This window comes from Vigna unguiculata, chromosome 3 (genome assembly GCF_004118075.2).
Source record: "Vigna unguiculata cultivar IT97K-499-35 chromosome 3, ASM411807v1, whole genome shotgun sequence".
In the NCBI taxonomy this organism is placed as follows: domain Eukaryota; kingdom Viridiplantae; phylum Streptophyta; class Magnoliopsida; order Fabales; family Fabaceae; genus Vigna; species Vigna unguiculata.
The window spans coordinates 57,313,567-57,330,909 of record NC_040281.1 but is presented as its reverse complement, the minus strand read 5'-3'; the positions used below and the strand labels follow the sequence as shown (position 1 = coordinate 57,330,909).

The following is a 17,343-nucleotide window of genomic DNA, read 5'->3' as shown; positions in this document are numbered from 1 at the left end:
TTAAGTAAAATTTATTTAACATTTACAGGAAAAACTCAATAAATATATAAATGATTATTTTTAAAAAAAAATTATTAAAAGTTAAAATTTATAAAAATGGATTTCTTTAAAAAACATAACATCTTTCTACCTATTCTCCTTCATAATTTTTTTTTTCTGTTCTCTGCTCCTCATAAAATCCAACCCTTCTATGTCTTTCGAAGATTGAACAAGTGAAAAAAAATATTTTTCAGATTTTTGTAACACTCGTACAATATGCTCTTAGCAGTCTATACATGTAGATAATTGCAATTTGCTCATTTAGTTAGAAGTCAATTCTGATTTTCAATGCATGTAAATTTATGGGTTTGCATCGATTTTTCTGTGTTCTAAATGAATTCTCATCCCTTTGTTGTCAAGGAATTGCAATCTAATTTTTGTAGAGTTTTGTTGTACACGAGACAAGCTTAAGTAGTGTGGGGGTGCTCAAGGAAAATGTTGGTAGACTCTTCTTTAAGACAAGGAAAGTAAATTTAATTGAAATTTTAAGGTATTGTTTTTGAATTAAAAAAAAAATAGTATGAATGTTGTCTTTATATGCTTGCTGAAATTTGGAAAACTGAAAAACGTGATTTGATCTAAATTATGAAATTATAAAGTGTAATGAGAAACTACCATTATGAATAGATGAATTTGTGTTTATACTATTTTTTCTTTCTTGATGGAGTGGGTATGAATTTGATTACAAAGAGATCGACTTACAAGAGAAAAATGGATACATAAGTGTGTTTTATAATGTACTAGTGTGAAATATCATAATTATGTATGAAAGAGTTAGCCTATAAGATGAGAAAGAGCTATACGTGACTTTAATATTATTATGGTAAAATAATTGTTTGGATTTGTAGGATTGGATGATTTGGGTGTGGTGTAATAACTTTTACTTATAAGTCTTAAAGTAATTGAACACATTAGTTAAAAGGAGATTAAAAACCTTTGAATTTGGAAGATTTGCCACAAAGATGTTGTCCTCGTTGAAAAGAATTAATAATAGAAACACCACCATCAATGAGATTGATAAGTTGGAAAAAGATTCGTCACAAAGATTGTTGCCTGTTGCCTTTGATAAGAACCTTAGGCATAAGTCAATAACCAATATAGTCTTATCTTTAATGAAATAACTTTATCAATGACCGAAAGTGATTACAATTGTTGTAGACCTTGGTATTTATAGGTCTTAAAAGATAAAAAATAAAAAATAAAAATGGAAACATATCAAAAGGTATCCAAAACATCAAAAGATATTAAAAAATGACAAAAGATATAAAAAATATAAAAAAATATCAAATATATCAAAATATTAAATAAAATAAAAAAATTGGATCATTTAGATAATTAAATTTAATTATATAAATTATTCTTTAGTTGTATGATCTTTATGTCCTTTTGATGGTAAAAGATCCTCCTCAAGTTCTTTTTGTATATGTTTAGGAGATAATCCTCTTTTAGGATGTTTGTATTACAACAATGTAGTATTGAATGTTGCATTGTTTTTTTCATTTTTGAGATTTGGATTTGTGGTATGTCTATATGATTATTATTGAGTGTGAATTAATCGTGCCTTATAGTGTTGCTAAATAGTTTCCTTGTATGCTAGGTAATTATGATTATCTGAATTTATCTTTGCTAGTGTATGTGTATACGTAACGTTATAGTATGTATGGTAGTCAAATTAGTATTATTTCAAAGGGAAAATGCTAATTTTAGTTAAGTTCAAATGTATTGAAAGGGGATTCCGAGTGTGAGATTATCATGACTCAACTAGTATCTCAGTGTCTTACTCACATAGATATAAATATCTAGGTGGTGTGAGTCGAAGGAGACTCCATATGACAGAAGTTATGATATGAAAGAGGATCATACTCATGGAGCTAGTGAAGTTATCTGTCACGACTTTGTTTGGGGACATTGGTCCCGAGTGTTGGAACATCAATGGAGGATTTGGTAGCAAGCATGACAAGTGTAGAGTATCACGAGTCTATTCAATACACTAATCTTCTGGAATTATAGTGTAGAATTATCTGGTTGTTTGAGCTATTTTGAGTTAATAATTGTTTAAACGAGTAGACTAAGATAGGTGGGTTGATACCCGATATTTGATTCGATGTATGTGAAGTATATGTGTTTTTGGGTTTGTTCATATAATGAAATGGTATTGTTGAATGAGTTATTGGGTTGAAACAATTGATTGGTTTAAATGGGAAAATGAGAAAAATTGAGTTAAACAATGATTTCCATCAAAGATTTGTTTTGATAATCTTTGTTATAAATTTTATTATTTATTTTACAAATTTGACGAGATATAATCTCTTTCTATTTTAGTTTAATCTTTCAAAAAATTAGTTTATCCTTGCAATTTTATGTTTTTTTATTTATTTTTTCTTTATGGGATGATTGTATATATTTTATATATAGAGGGGAGTAGAGATAGAAGTTGATGGAGATAATAACTTTGGAATTGGAACAAGAAAATGGAGAATTTATATAAGAGTATTTTAGGTATTTTATACCAGGGGTTACCCAATTGAAAATGTATATTTAATTTTATAGTTAGAAATTAGAATATTCATGACTTTATTTTGAAAAAAAATCTTAGCTAGCCGTGAACTATAATGTGAATCACACTACATTCAATTACTAACACTGTTAATAACCTTTTTTATAATGAGTCCAGGTTAATTGATATCCATTTATAAAAAAAATGGGATGTTCCATTTACAATAATAAAGAGTAAAAGTATGTAATTTTGTTGTTATTAGGAGATCGAAGAGTATTTATAAAGAAACTTTTACTACTTGTTACCAAAAATCTTATTTGACTTTCATATTTACCTGAAAATAAAAGTGGTTGTTTGCATGATCTAATGTATGATCATGAATCAATAATTTTGGATTCTCTATTGTTTATTTTTTTTTTCTATTTCTTTGTTGTGCCTTTAATGTACATGATTATTATTAATTTTGAAGTTTTAAAATATATTAATATTATTTTAAAAATACCAAAATATTGTATATAACACAACAAAAATTCATCAGAGAAACTGAATTCTAAATCAATATACATCACTTTTAATTATTGTATTTCGTTTTAGTCGATTTGAATGTTCAACTTATCATATTAAATGAGCAATGTTCACCCAAGGCTCGTTCTGCGATTTGTAATATCATATTTGGATTTTTCGTTTTGCTTTTGTCTTCATTTTATTTTACATTTATCCGTCAATAAAAATTATCTATTATGTTAACTACCATATTACGTCATTTGATATTATCATAAAATAATATATGAAGACAATTAAATAATATGTCATGATATGATGAGATAGTAATTATTTCATTTAATTATTAAAAAATTAAAGGACAAATACTTAATTAAAAAATATAAAATAAGTACTTAATGAAAAATAATAATAAAAACTTAATTAAAAATACTTAAATTTATCACAAACTTATAATTTAACTAAGTCTTTATTTTTAGTTCTCGTAGTCACGAAAATCTTCCAATTTCACATAACTGTTTTATATTTTAATTTTTTTTAAACACGTGGTTTATTACTGTATAATATTTATTTTTTTAATAGTAACAATGTTATCAACAATATAAAACGTGTTATTTATAAGATAAGACTCCAACATCACTCATTAAGACGAAATCTATCTTATTCATTCCACAAACATTTTCCAATGCTTAACCCATCAATTATAGAATAATAAAAATACCAAATAATAATATTGTTTTTTATAAAAATACCATCAATTCTAGGACTCTCGTTTCAATATGTGATAAATAAAAATAGGGTGCAATAATTATTGTATTTTATTCCATCTCTGAAATTGTTGAAACGAAAAATTAATATTAAAAAAAAGTAGAAAAGAAAAGGTTAATATGTTGACGTAATTCCGACAAATGATTAAATTAAGAAGGTGAATGTAAAAGGATAAAATCTTTGATCCTTTTTGGGGACAGAAGAAGACGTTCCTTTTTCATGCTACTGAAAAAATGGCGCCTAAATCCCCAATTCTCTTCTGATAATGAAACAAAAACACTGTTTTCCCCAAATCCCCAAAGAAACTATTGAGACCCCAAACCAATAGAGTTCACCATAAAATCCAAATCCCTAAAACGTTTCGATCCTAAAGCCAAACCCTGACGGGAGCACATAGCGTAGGAAATAGGGACCGAGAAAGCCACGGTCACAGTCTTGCTGCTTCGCCGTCGAAGGAAAACCTCTGATCCTTACTTCGTTGGGTGCGACCATTCCTGTAAGTGGTTAATACTGTTTTGGTCTTGTTTGCGTATTCATGTGTATCGACATGCTCTTGCTGATAGCATAAGATAGCCGAATGTATTTAAGCTTAATCAATTACTTCAACAAGATCATGCTCATGTTGAAGTTACCTTGTCAGTACCAATGCGTTGAATAAAAAATTCCTAGGTTACATTCCTTCGATCTATCGTATTCTTTATTTTATCTTATTACATTACTTCATGCTAATTTTTTTAGTGAACGAAAGTTTTGCTTTCTAGACAGGGATCGACATCGTGGGTTGGTTTTCTGTATAATATTCCTTTTGTTTGAGACACGGTTTTTTCTTGGATTTCTAGTTGTTATCACTTGTTTGATTTTTCAATTTGTTGTGACCCCTTTGTTTCTGGATTTTGGTTTTATTGGATGGGTATATGCAGATGAGTGTTGTTACCGATTCTCCTGTGCATTCATCCAGCAGTGATGACTTTGCTGCATTTCTTGATACTGAACTTGGTGCAAGTTCGCCTGACTCCTCGCCGGTTAAAGAGCATGAAAACCAAGATGAGCTTGAGAGTCTCAGGTGCTCTTCATTACCTGTTTTATTCTTTTTATTGTATGTTCTCTGGTATGAGTTAAGCAACTCTTGTCAACTTTGGTTTCTCAAATTTTGAATATATTGAAGTTCGTTAGATGTGAGTGAAATATTTGAATAAGAGATCATGATCTATTAGAGGACTAAACGTTCTTGTGGTGCTTATAAATGGTTTTAAGGAAAATCAGGTTTTTTGGTAGGGTGAAATGGGAATCAATTGATCCATAGAGATGATGCTTGAGCCCTTCGAGTTGAACAGGGCTTTGTTCATTTTTGTTTTTAAGTGTACTGTGCGGTGGTTCTGATTTCAGAGTTCAGACAAATTACGGTCATATTTGTTAATTGTATTTGTGTTGCAGTGCTAGGCTTCTACCCAGTTTCAGATCGTGTCTCATTTTCATGTTGTAGCTATTATATGATTTTGTAGAACTACTACCAATGCAAATTTGATTAGTGGTTGAAACTCCTATTTATCCACAGAGTATTTGTCTTGAAGGTTTATTTTAGTGGACAAATTTGAGATTTCTCTCCCTTATTCAGGGTTCAAAATTGAAACCTTGTTTGAAATTATATTGTGTCCTCGTGTTATCTGAAACATGTTTGATTCCTTATTATTGTATCTCTTCTTCATTATAAATAAGAATATTCATATGTGTACCCAACACATAATTCATTATATTTCTTCTCAGTTTCTGTCTTTTAAACATGGTACCAAAGCAAAGTCATGTTTGGGAAATATCTACCAGCTTTGTCATCGTTTACTTTGTCAACTTTAGTAACCAAATGACTGACATGTTTACTAAGGCTCAAGTGGTTTTGTGTTGATGACATTTTTAACTAGTTTGTCTCGAGTGATATGTACAGTCCAACTTGAAGGGGAGTGGTAGAGATATGATTTAATCACATTTAATAGCAATATATATGGTATGATTTGATAGGGAAATATCTTACCAAATGTTTTCCGTTATTAAATATTGATTTTGTTTCTTATTTGTGTATCTCTTATTCATTATAAATAAGGATACTCATTGTACCCAATTCACGGAGTTCATTACATTGCCTTCTCAGTTTCTCTTTTATTAACATGGTACCATTCTCTGTGACCTGTTTTGTTACTAATCCTTTCAACAAGTATTCGAGTTGATTGCTAGTGTCTTTGATGGGGCTTCCTGTGGAGGGTTTTTCTGTAGAAGGTTCTGACCAATGGCAAGTTGAGTGAAGTGCCACCAAGTAAAGTGTTGTATAATGAAAGTGGTTGACTCTTAGGAGCATTACTATGGTAGGAACTTGAGTATTACTTTAGGGTGTTAGTTTGAGATGCTCGGTAATATTTAAGTGTTTGGTTCTTCTCCCTGATAGCTAGTTTTGGAGGGTTAGTTCCTCAAGTTCTTGGGTGCTTCTCAGATTGATTGTTTGTTTTTGATAAATCTTGTTAGATCACAACAAGTGGTTTTAATTAAAACGTTGCTTATATTATTGTTACAATGACTGAAGTAAGAATGTGGTATGGGATCTTTTCTGCATCCTTCTTTCCCTCATTTCTCGTCAACTATTTTATTAAATTTATATTACTACTTGTTATGTATAATTAATAACTAACAGTAAGTGTGTTTTATTGTAGTTTTGCTTGGAATATTTTCAGCTTCTATGAAATCTTATTTTTACTTGTAGTCTGTCGAATTGTGAACCAATTTGCAGTCCAAGAGGGCAAGAATGATTTTAGATTTCGTGCTTCTGGGGTATTTATGTTGCAGATATCATTGTGAGAGATGATGCTACAATATCTTTTATTTCATTTTTTGGTTAAATTTCACTAAGTTATACTTTAATTTATGAATTAAAGCAGAATTAAGAGACGTAAAATTGAAAGCATTGAGGAAACTGAGGGGTCTACTTCAGAAGGAATCATCAAACAGAATTTAGGTAAGTATAATTACTTTAGTTCTTTCTTTGATTATCTTTGCAGGGAACCAGAATCCTTCGCACAACATTTGAAGCTGAGCATAAGTAAATAAATTATTACTCCGCTGCTTCTCTTTAGAGTGAGAAAATCAATTTTTAAGGAAGTTTGTGCTATGTATAAATCTCTCGAACTAGTTTACCGGTTGAACATAAAATAGCATTGTCAACTTTAACTTGCTTCAGTCAAATAATTTTTTCCTCACTTCACTAAGAAACATTAATAGTTATTTTTATTTAATCCTGTCAATTCTTATAGACTGATACACAGCAATCGGGTTCCTTTTTCAGTCCACACTACCTTTCCTTTGAGCCGATGTGTAACAGTAACTAGATTTTATACTTATTTGTCATGACTCATCTGCACAACCTTTCTCATGTTTGTGTAACTATTATTATGGTTCTTATACAACATTCCATTCTTGTCTGTTAAGTTTCGTAACTTTTTTTTTTGTTGTTGCAGAGGCATCTGTCGATATAGATGTATGTACGCATCCTGGCTCGTTTGGAAGTATGTGTATACGATGTGGACAAAAGTTGGATGGGGAATCTGGTGTGACATTTGGGTACATACATAAGGTATCCATTTGTTTCAGATGGTTATGCTATGGAATTACAAATTTAGTTTTGGATAGTTGTTACTGCTACATGGCAGTTTTTGCAATTTGCGCCACTGTTGGATTAACCTGAAATAAGCTGTACAATGTTAAATAGTGATTTCCTGGTTTAGTCGTTATCTATTGCGAATAAAAAGTGTAGTGATGATGAATCTGTAGGACCACTCATACGGGATATAAGAAATAGACATTTGGGTACTTACAGAAGGTATCCATTGTTTTGGATATTTATCTTATGGAGTTACAAATTTAGTTTTGGATAGTTGTTACAGCGTGGCATAGTTTTTTGCATTTCGTGTCACTCTTGGATTAATCTGAAATAAGTTGTAGAATGGTAAATAGTGATTTCCTGGTTTAATGGTTGTTTGTTATCTATTAAGATTAAAAAGTGTAGTGTTGAACCTGTGGCACCACTCATTTTGGATATATTTTTATATTTAAATTCCTATAAGAATTAAAATATGATGTGCTGGGCATTCATATAGAAGTGTTAAGTTGAACCAACGGATTATAAATATCCTCTAATCTTTAACATAACATTTTCATAATTTGGTTAGCAAGATGGGGCAAGTAGACATAATCTAGGTTACTTAATTTAGCCAAATACCAGTTTATTAAACATGATGGAAAATTTCTATTTTCAGGGACTGAGACTTCATGATGAGGAAATTTCTAGATTACGCAATACTGACATGAAGAGTTTGATGTGTCGAAGAAAACTCTACTTTGTTCTTGACCTAGATCACACTCTGCTCAATTCCACTCACCTTTCTCATTTGAGTCCAGAAGAGTCACATTTGCTTAATCAGACAGATTCTCTTGAAGGTACGTGTAAATCAATGTGCTTATGCTTTTGGTAATTGGTATTTGTATTCTAAATCAGCAGTTTTGCTTAAATGTTTTTTGCGTCAATCACTTCATTGATATCAGTTAATCTATTTGGCCATTGCAATCTCGTCTTATTATATAACTGACTGTTGATATCTGCTATATTACTACTACTGTGCTGTGATTAGATAATCTTTTACTGAAATGTTTGCACCATGAACGTTTTGGACTTGGTTTGTTAGAGTGTGGCAGGGGAATGAATGAGTGATTTCTGTCTGTTCTCATATTTCTTAATCTTGTGTTTGTTGATTGCATAAGATTACTATCATCGTTTCTTTTTCGATGCTTCATCTAACATGTCATATATAGAATCTAGTAATGCCCTTGTTAAGAATGGGAATAGAAATGGAGAAATATCATTTTATTTTTTTACGCAATTGCAACAACCATGCTTCATCTAACATGTCATAAATAGAATCAAGTCATGCTGATGCTGTCCTTGTTAAGAACGGAGAATACAAATGAGAAAGAAAAGAAAGATCTTATTGGATTGGATGTAAAGAGCAGAGTATAGGAGATCTCTCGTTCTAGGGTTTTCCCTTCACAAAGGATTGCTCCATTCACAAATTCTCCAATGATTCAAGATAGAGTGGATCCTTTCCCCTTGCACCCTCCTATGTGTTTAACTTACTAGCCCCAATACTAACTAATTAATATCCTAACTTTCTCGAAAAAGGACATTTCTTATATAGTTGAAAGTTCATTGAATAAATTCAACTTAAAGTCTTTCGTTTTTTTTCCGTAAAATAAAGCTTTTACAGTACTTATAGTTCCTTGTGTGTGTATTTTCTGATAACTTTTCCTTTATTTCAACCTTTGGTATTCTGGGTTCTTATTACTTCTTATTGTGGATGTTGCGTTTCTGAACTTCTATGTAATGGAATTAAATCATAGATGTCTCTAAAGGTAGCCTCTTCAAATTGGAGCACATGCATATGATGACCAAGTTACGGCCCTTTGTCCGATCATTTCTGAAAGAAGCAAGTGAAATGTTTGAGATGTACATATATACCATGGGTGATCGGCCATATGCATTGGAGATGGCTAAGCTACTTGACCCTCGAGGAGAATACTTCAATGCGAAGGTTATTTCTCGTGATGATGGTACTCAGAAGCATCAGAAGGGTCTTGATGTTGTGTTAGGGCAAGAAAGTGCGGTCTTAATTCTTGATGATACAGAACACGTGAGTGCATTGCTCGTTTTTTATTTGTAGTGCCGAGTTACTGAACCGGAATGTTTGTTTGATAAAAATTTTTTATGTTGAAGACAGTCCTAGAATATTTTTCTTTTAGTCTATCTGAATGACATACTGGTTTGGCATATGTTCTATAAAGTCAATTGCTTTTTGTTTATGATTAATTCAGACGAAATGGAAGAAAATATTATATTTCAATTGCTAAATAGCATTGAAAGACATGCCTTCCATTCAGCCATTGTTAGCAGTCTTGTACGGCTCACAACTTTGGTCAAACTACTTCTAAATGGGAATGTTTCAATTTTTAATGAAATAAACGAAAAATGAGTATATAATATGAATAAAAAATTTATACCCTATATTTGTTATGAAAAAGAATCACCTTTGCTTGTGTCTAAAGGTCTTTCAGAAATCATTTTGCAGAGTTAACCAGTGACTCTACTCTTTATCCGATATTATTGATACAGTATCCACTGACTTTGTCGATAATTAATATCCATCGGGGAATGTGGCTAATCACTTTTAGTGAGGTCTCCCTTTCCAACCACTTTCTTACACCATATCACATTTTATTCTCTCTATCTTTATATAAGCACTTGGTTGAATATTTGTAGTGTCTGAGGATGTTGCATAGCATTGCCCCTCCCGAAAGGCTTTCAAAGAGAACTTAAATGGCAATTTTAACTGTCATGGTTTGAACTACTATAACTGTCATGGCTTCCTATCTTTTCTCTTGTGATGGTTTTAGTGTAATGGTTTGCCTGTTAATGGTCAACAGTGGACCCTTTTTGTTTAGAAATTGAATATAATTATTATTATTTTTCTATATAGAAACCTCAGTTTAAATGTTCTATGATATACCCGTATAATGAATGTTTCAGGTGCCATTTGTCATGTTGAAATTATGAACTAAATTGTCTCTTTTTAATGGGATGTATGAAAATGTTGCAGGCATGGATGAAGCATAAAGATAATCTTATACTGATGGAAAGATACCATTTTTTTGCGTCGAGTTGTCGGCAGTTTGGCTTCAATTGCAAATCCCTTGCTGAACTGGGAAATGATGAAGATGAAACTGATGGAGCACTTGCAAAAATTCTCAAAGTGCTCAAACAAGTACACTGCTCATTCTTTGATGTATGTCACTTCTCATATGCCATCCCGATTACATGTTTGCTATTTCTGATACAATACTAAAATTGTGTGGTGGGGAATTCTTTGTAGAAACGTCAAGAAGATCTTGTTGACCGAGATGTGAGGCAGGTAGTTAAGTTACTCATATTTGTTCATCTTCTTGCTCTCATTATGTCAGTCGAATATTCATTTAGTTTTACAATCTTGATGAGTTCCTCACAGTCAATTCATCTTTTCAAGGTTTTGTCATCGGTTCGAAGTGAAGTCTTGGGTGGCTGTGTGATCGTTTTCAGCCGTATTTTTCATGGTGCATTACCATCTCTACGGAAGATGGCAGAACAGATGGGAGCTACTTGTTTGACAGAGGTTGACCCATCTGTGACACACGTAGTTGCTACTGACGTTGGTACTGAGAAGTCACGATGGGCAGTGAAAGAAAACAAGTTCTTGGTTCATCCCCGATGGATAGAGGCTGCAAATTTTTTTTGGGAAAAGCAGCCTGAGGAAAACTTCATTATCAAGATAAAGCAGTAGTCACTTTTCTTATCAAACACTTCTCTGTTCGTTATAGTTTTTTGTTACCATAGCTGTCCAAGTATCTGAAACGATATCTAGTACCCAACCAGCAACCTTTTGATTGTGAAACTTGAACCATTCTACCAATATTTGTATATAAAACTTGTTTTTGCTTTTGGACTATTTCTTGTGTCATAGTGGTATTCGTGCTTGCAGTGAAGTTTTGACGAGAAGGCCGAGAAAAACGAGTATCTGATCAAGAATATTGTAAATTACACATTATTGATCAATTTGACGTTATTTTTTCCATTCATGTTTTGTGTATGTCATGGATTCCACCGGTGTGAAAAAAATTCAATAGACAATCATTTATCTACTTTCTTTTTAAAATAAATATGTTCATATACGAGATGCACAAAGTGCTCAAGTAAAAAACATCTACAAATGAATTCTTATTATTAACCATTTGCTATGAAGTTTTTACATGGTTAAACAAGTAATGCGATTTTTTTTTTGCTAATTCAAATATATTAACATGGTTTTATCATAATTTTATAAAATTTTATTTCATAAGATATAATATAGGTTTCTGTAAGACCTTAATTACTCTGTTCTACTTTGAACTGTAGTTGAACCCTTTGAATCCCTGTTTTGTGGTCTTAAAAACATTGATTTCTGTCATTTTCTTTGGTAATGATTGGATGAACCGGTGCTCTCCACGTCCAAAATTCCTTCGTACATATCATTTGAAAAAATCTAGAGAAAACGTACATTTAACATAAAACTAACAACTTTAGCAGACCAAGAATTCTGGCTTAAAATTAAGATAAAATGTGCAATCAATAGACAAAGGGATAAGAAGCCGAAGCAAGATAAACTTTTCCCCATGCATGCATGTGTGCTGTGCCTCAACAATCTAAACAAGCACATGCACATCCACATGCCAGATTCTCACAAACTACCCTTCTTCCTCATTATTCTTTACATTACAAAACCAATCCAAATTTCACATCACTTCTCACTCAAAATCAAATACATTTTGAATACGTTTTTTTTTCAACTATTCAAAACGTTTTCTAAAAACAAAACCGTGATAAAACTTTGAATTTTAAAGTAAATATGTAATAATTGAACTAACGATATTATTTGAATGAACTTAAGTTTAAAGCAATTATAATATATTACCTCACAAACTCTCCCTTCTTTAATATCCACACAAACTAATGTCACAAACTCTCCCGAACAAAAGTGACATCTAATTTGTTATCAGAATTTAACAAGAGCCATGAATAAGTAACCTTTGCGATTCATGGATGGTATGATGTATGATGTATGATTTGAAGTGGTGATATAACCTTGATGAGTGGTTAAAGAGGGCCACTTGAATAGCCAAGAATTTGGAATCCTACGTCTCATCTGCGAGAGTATGGCACGTGGAAAGTGTACTAATTATGCCTAATGTTGGGCCATTGTGGGGGTTACCAACTCTCCTAATTCTATCATTAGATCATCACCTTCCCTTTTCACCATTTTCTATCTCTCTCTCTTCTCTTTTCTCTCTAAATCTTCTCAATCTAACACCACCATTCATCATTTACGTTTCAAAATCATAATGTTAGAAAATGAAGATCTAGGATAGAATACAAAGTTCAAAATTTTCGAACTAGTCTAAGTCGAGCATCGTATAAATAAAAAGTTCAAATCGACAATGTTAATTATTAATATTTTATTAATAAGAAGAGTTGAATCTGTAACATCTCTCACCCTCGTTTTCAAATTCACAAGTCAACCTTATTATTCCTGAATGATATTAAAAAGTTGAACCTACGATCTCTTTTACGATTCTTTTCAAATTTATAACTAAACAAACTTTATTGAGAAATGAAGATTTTTTTTTTATTTCAAATGTGAAATTAGTTTGAGAGATTTTTTTTTTATTGAGCCCACAATTTATTTTTGTAAATTATGGGAGGTAGCTTTAAAAGTTAAATTGGTGGTTAGCATATTATGATGAAAACCAAGATAAGAGTGGTGGACAATGCATGTGTGTGTGGTATGAAATGGCTAGAAAGAACATCTTCAACCACTTTTTACTCTAATTTACAGAATAAATGAAAACATCATAAAAAACATAACTCTTTGTTGACCACTGTCAACTATGAAGACAGACACACATGTCACTCAATTTATCATTTCACATCATTACATCTCCATTGGTACCCACCTAGTTTGCATCTTCATATTCCCATCATCATATGCAACACAATCATGCTATTAAATTTTGGTTAGTACCTATTATTGATCATATAACTACAAGAGAAACACCTGTTTTATATCTTAGACATCATTAAAACAAATTAAGCATTGCAATTTTGTTTTAGAATATTCTCTTGATAAGGTTGATAAGATTGTTAGGTGTTGGAAGTGGAGGTCCATATAATATGGATCCATATCAAAATCTCAACCTTTATCCCAATGCCAATTATTGAACTACAAAAAGAACAAAAAAAAAAAGTTAAATGTAATAAGTATGAATTGAAGTTTTATATTAAATAAAGATGAATAATATACTTTGTCTTTGTCATTATAATATATATGAAGGATTAATTTAAAAAAAAACTTATAATGAAATTAGAATAAAAAATCATTCATGAGAATAGAAATAAAAATACATTATTACATTAATAAAGAATTTTAATGTATGAATTAAAACACTAGTTTATTCCAAGGATAGTGACCAATCAAGTTATAATAAAGAAAAAAATTATAAGTCACCTCATTCATGAATCCATTTCTTTAACGTAAAGAAAAAAACGAAAGTTGCACAAAATTTTCAATTCATTTGTTCCTCTAAGTAATAAAGAAGAAACCAATGATTGAAATTTGATTATCTCAGCAGTGGAAGAATATTTCTTGATGGCAACATTATGGTAAAAAAAAAACGCAAAACACTTTTATTTATCTGAAAGCAAAAGCAATTTATGAACAGTAGATTGAGAAATATAAAGAGAATAAAATATAAACAGGTAATTCCAAAACATGTTAAGAATTATTTACATGTTTTGGTTTACAATTTCACTTTTATCTTCACTCAAATATTTTGACTGATTCTAAATATATTTCTCTAAAAAAGAGTTGGTATTTTTTTCGACATAATTAAATTTTGATCTTATGTCGAGAAAAAACAATTCGACATAATTAATTTTTTCATTAATTTCTTTTATTCCTTAATAATCAAAACACGTGTCGCTGGAGTATGTGAGCCTGGACCACGAACACTATAGGTCAAAACAAAGACTATGGTTGGGTCATTTTCCACCACAAAACTTCCAAATTCACCCATTACAAAGGATAAAAATAATTATTTTTCAGTAAAATAAAATAAAATTATACGCATAATTTATTTTTCTTATAAACTAAAATGATTTTTTTATGAAATAATTTATAGAATATTTGTTCTCTTAAATTAAGACAAAATTCAATTTTAAGAATCTATAAATTTAAGTATATTTGAACAAGTTCTTACAAACATTTTTTTATTTAATTGAGTTTTTAAAATATTTATTAATTTTCTTATAAATATCTATCTGTTTTTGACTTGTTGACTAATTCATGTATTTTCTTCTACTTTTTCTAACTCAATAGTTAACATCTTTTTGAAAAAAGAAAAAAAATGAGTTGAGAAAGGAAATTAATCAAAGAGAGAATTAATAACATAAAAAATGAGTTAACGATGAAAAAACAAAAATAATAATTATATTATATTAGGGGCATTACATTTTATTTTTCACCTTTTTTCCTTTTTTATTTCGTTAAATCCTCAGCTCAACAAAATAAAAAACTAAAAACGGTGGTCTTGTTTCAAAGTACCACCGTTGTTGAAAAAACACGATTCTCTATGCTACCAAACATAAAAGATAAACATGTCACAAGTTTTCTTTTTATTGAAAAGAAAAATCCTTTTATTTCTACTTCGTATCTAAAATATTCATATGACATTGAGCCGGTTTATTTATGTTTATTCTTTTAATTTTTTATTTTTATTTTTACTTTATTTTTGTTTAGCTTAAAAGTAAATATTTTTCTATTTTTTTGATACAATTTTATCTGATGTTAAATTAAATCATTTTCAAAAGTCGTTTATTTAGAAAACAACATGACTCTAAAAATTTAAAATTTAAATAAAGTGATTTAAGAAAATGACAAAAGAAGTAGAAGTGGCAGTGTTGGAATACATGCGTGCTGCTGCAGCATCTGGCTCTGTATAATAAATAGTGGGGCCCACGCAGCTCCATCATTTCAAAATCATATAAAACAAAATTATTTTTGTATACCATTCAATTTATGTTCGCTTCAAAGTTCGTCTATTTATTATAAAATCATAAAAAATTGCCTGTTTAACATAAATAAATCTATTCAGCGTCGATTCTAGAAAAGTTGGTTGGATTTTGGTCGGATTTTTAATATATGAAATTTCTTTATGGGTATAATTTTAAATAGATGAAGAATACAAAATTATAAAAATGAAAAATTTATTTATACATTTTTTATAAAAAAAATCCCAATGAGAAGATGAAAACTAACGAAGAGAAGATAGGCCGAATATATTATTAATCAAATTGTCAATAAGCATATTACCTTCAAATAAATAAAAAAAAATTAATTAAGTTGTCTCGAGGGAGGTTAATGGAACGGGTAATAGTTTCGATCTATATAAATATTTAAGAACGATTAATATTTAACGATATATCTTAATCATAAATCCAAATATTTACAATATATCTTAATCAATTACCTTCGATATATCTTAATAATTCAATAGATTTTTTTAAAATCAATCGATGTAAAAATTACTTATTCAAAATTATTATGTTAATATTTTAATTATATATTTTTTATTATTTTTATTTTAATTTAAATTAAAGTATAATTGATATGTGTATTCAAGGTGCGGATATTATGATAGTTGCACCCACCTCGTTAATATGTGTGTATAAAAAATACTTATACCCGATACTCGAGGATATTTATTTACAATAATAATTCTTTACTCGTTGGAGATTTTATCTGCATATATTCGCAGATTCAGATCTTTTTAACATCCTTGATTGTATCCATTATTTTTATTGTAATTTGGATGTGTGATATACATCATTAAATTGAATTAAAGTGAAAATATTTGAATTGAAGGTATAATCGTATACAATCATGTTATATTAGATTAGAGGATTCCAAATTAGTTAAAAATGAGTCATCACAATTTTTGAAAGGTATATTTGTTATTTTGGATTAATTAGTATACTGATGATTAAAAATAGTGATTCGAATACGAAATGTTTTGAATCTGAACTATAGTATCACTTAAATAATAAAGTACTATTAAAGTAGCGAGTAGTAATTGTAAGTATGGTTTAGTGTTGCTTAAGTGTGTGATTTAATGTTTAAGTGGAAAAATTATGATTTAATGTTTAAAAAAAAAAGAGATGATAGGAAATTTCTGCCTCCATTAAAACACTCAATGTTTAAGTGGAAAAATTATCAGTCAAGCAATAAGAGTGTCAACATTGATGCTACATAGTAATTTTAAAGGTTATTGGAATATTATTACACAAAAGTAACATCGCTCAAACGTTATGGTAATATTCAAAGACTGAATGTTGATAACTCAAATAGCATGTTAGACTTACAAATAGTCTTTTTTGGTTTGCAATACTAATTGTAAAATTTGCATATAATGGTGTTTATTTATTGATAAAAGTGTTAATTTATTGATAAAAGTGTTATGAAATGTTGTGTTAATTTTAGATGTTGTAGTTTTTTTACAATTTAATATACTTTGTTTTTTATTTATTTTCACTAAAACCAAAGAATTTTGTTCAAAAAAAAAAAAAAGTTGAACATAGGAGTTTCCTTTTCATGAATGAAGCTTGTGAGAGGAACGGTTGGAAATATGAAATATTAATATATTTATCCTTTCGGTTGTTAATTATGATACTGAATTCTATTAAAACATTAATTTTTATCATTAATTTTTTAATTATGCTATAAAGAATGAAAGTATAAAGAATATATATATATGAGAGGAACAGTTGGAAATATGAAATATTAATATAATTATTCTTTCGATTGTTAATTATCATACTGAATTTTATT

The 17,343-nt window shown here is 29.8% G+C and overlaps 1 protein-coding gene across 4 annotated transcripts; it reads left to right on the top strand.

Annotated features, from left to right (window-relative positions):
- Positions 1-3,984: 3,984 nt before the first annotated feature.
- LOC114179689 (RNA polymerase II C-terminal domain phosphatase-like 4) lies at positions 3,985-11,503 on the top strand. 4 transcript variants are annotated; one of them, XM_028066102.1, is made up of 9 exons: positions 3,985-4,301; positions 4,726-4,868; positions 6,724-6,803; positions 7,303-7,418; positions 8,101-8,281; positions 9,251-9,528; positions 10,492-10,677; positions 10,765-10,803; positions 10,915-11,503. In XM_028066102.1, exons 2-9 carry the CDS (start codon positions 4,726-4,728, stop codon positions 11,206-11,208), a joined length of 1,317 nt encoding a protein of 438 aa, XP_027921903.1. In that variant the 5' UTR covers positions 3,985-4,301; the 3' UTR covers positions 11,209-11,503. The 4 variants fall into 4 exon arrangements, with proteins under 4 accessions (XP_027921903.1, XP_027921901.1, XP_027921902.1 ...); XM_028066100.1 differs by having other exon boundaries at positions 3,986-4,301; positions 9,239-9,528; XM_028066101.1 differs by having other exon boundaries at positions 3,987-4,301; positions 6,727-6,803; positions 9,239-9,528.
- Positions 11,504-17,343: the final 5,840 nt, after the last annotated feature.

Coding starts and splice junctions, on each gene's coding strand:
- LOC114179689 (XM_028066100.1), top strand. CDS start 4,726: ATGAGTGTTGTTACCGATTCTCCTGTGCATTCATCCAGCAGTGATGAC. Junction 8,282..9,238: donor TCAGACAGATTCTCTTGAAG/GTACGTGTAAAT, acceptor ATTAAATCATAG/ATGTCTCTAAAGGTAGCCTC. Junction 10,804..10,914: donor TTGACCGAGATGTGAGGCAG/GTAGTTAAGTTA, acceptor CATCTTTTCAAG/GTTTTGTCATCGGTTCGAAG.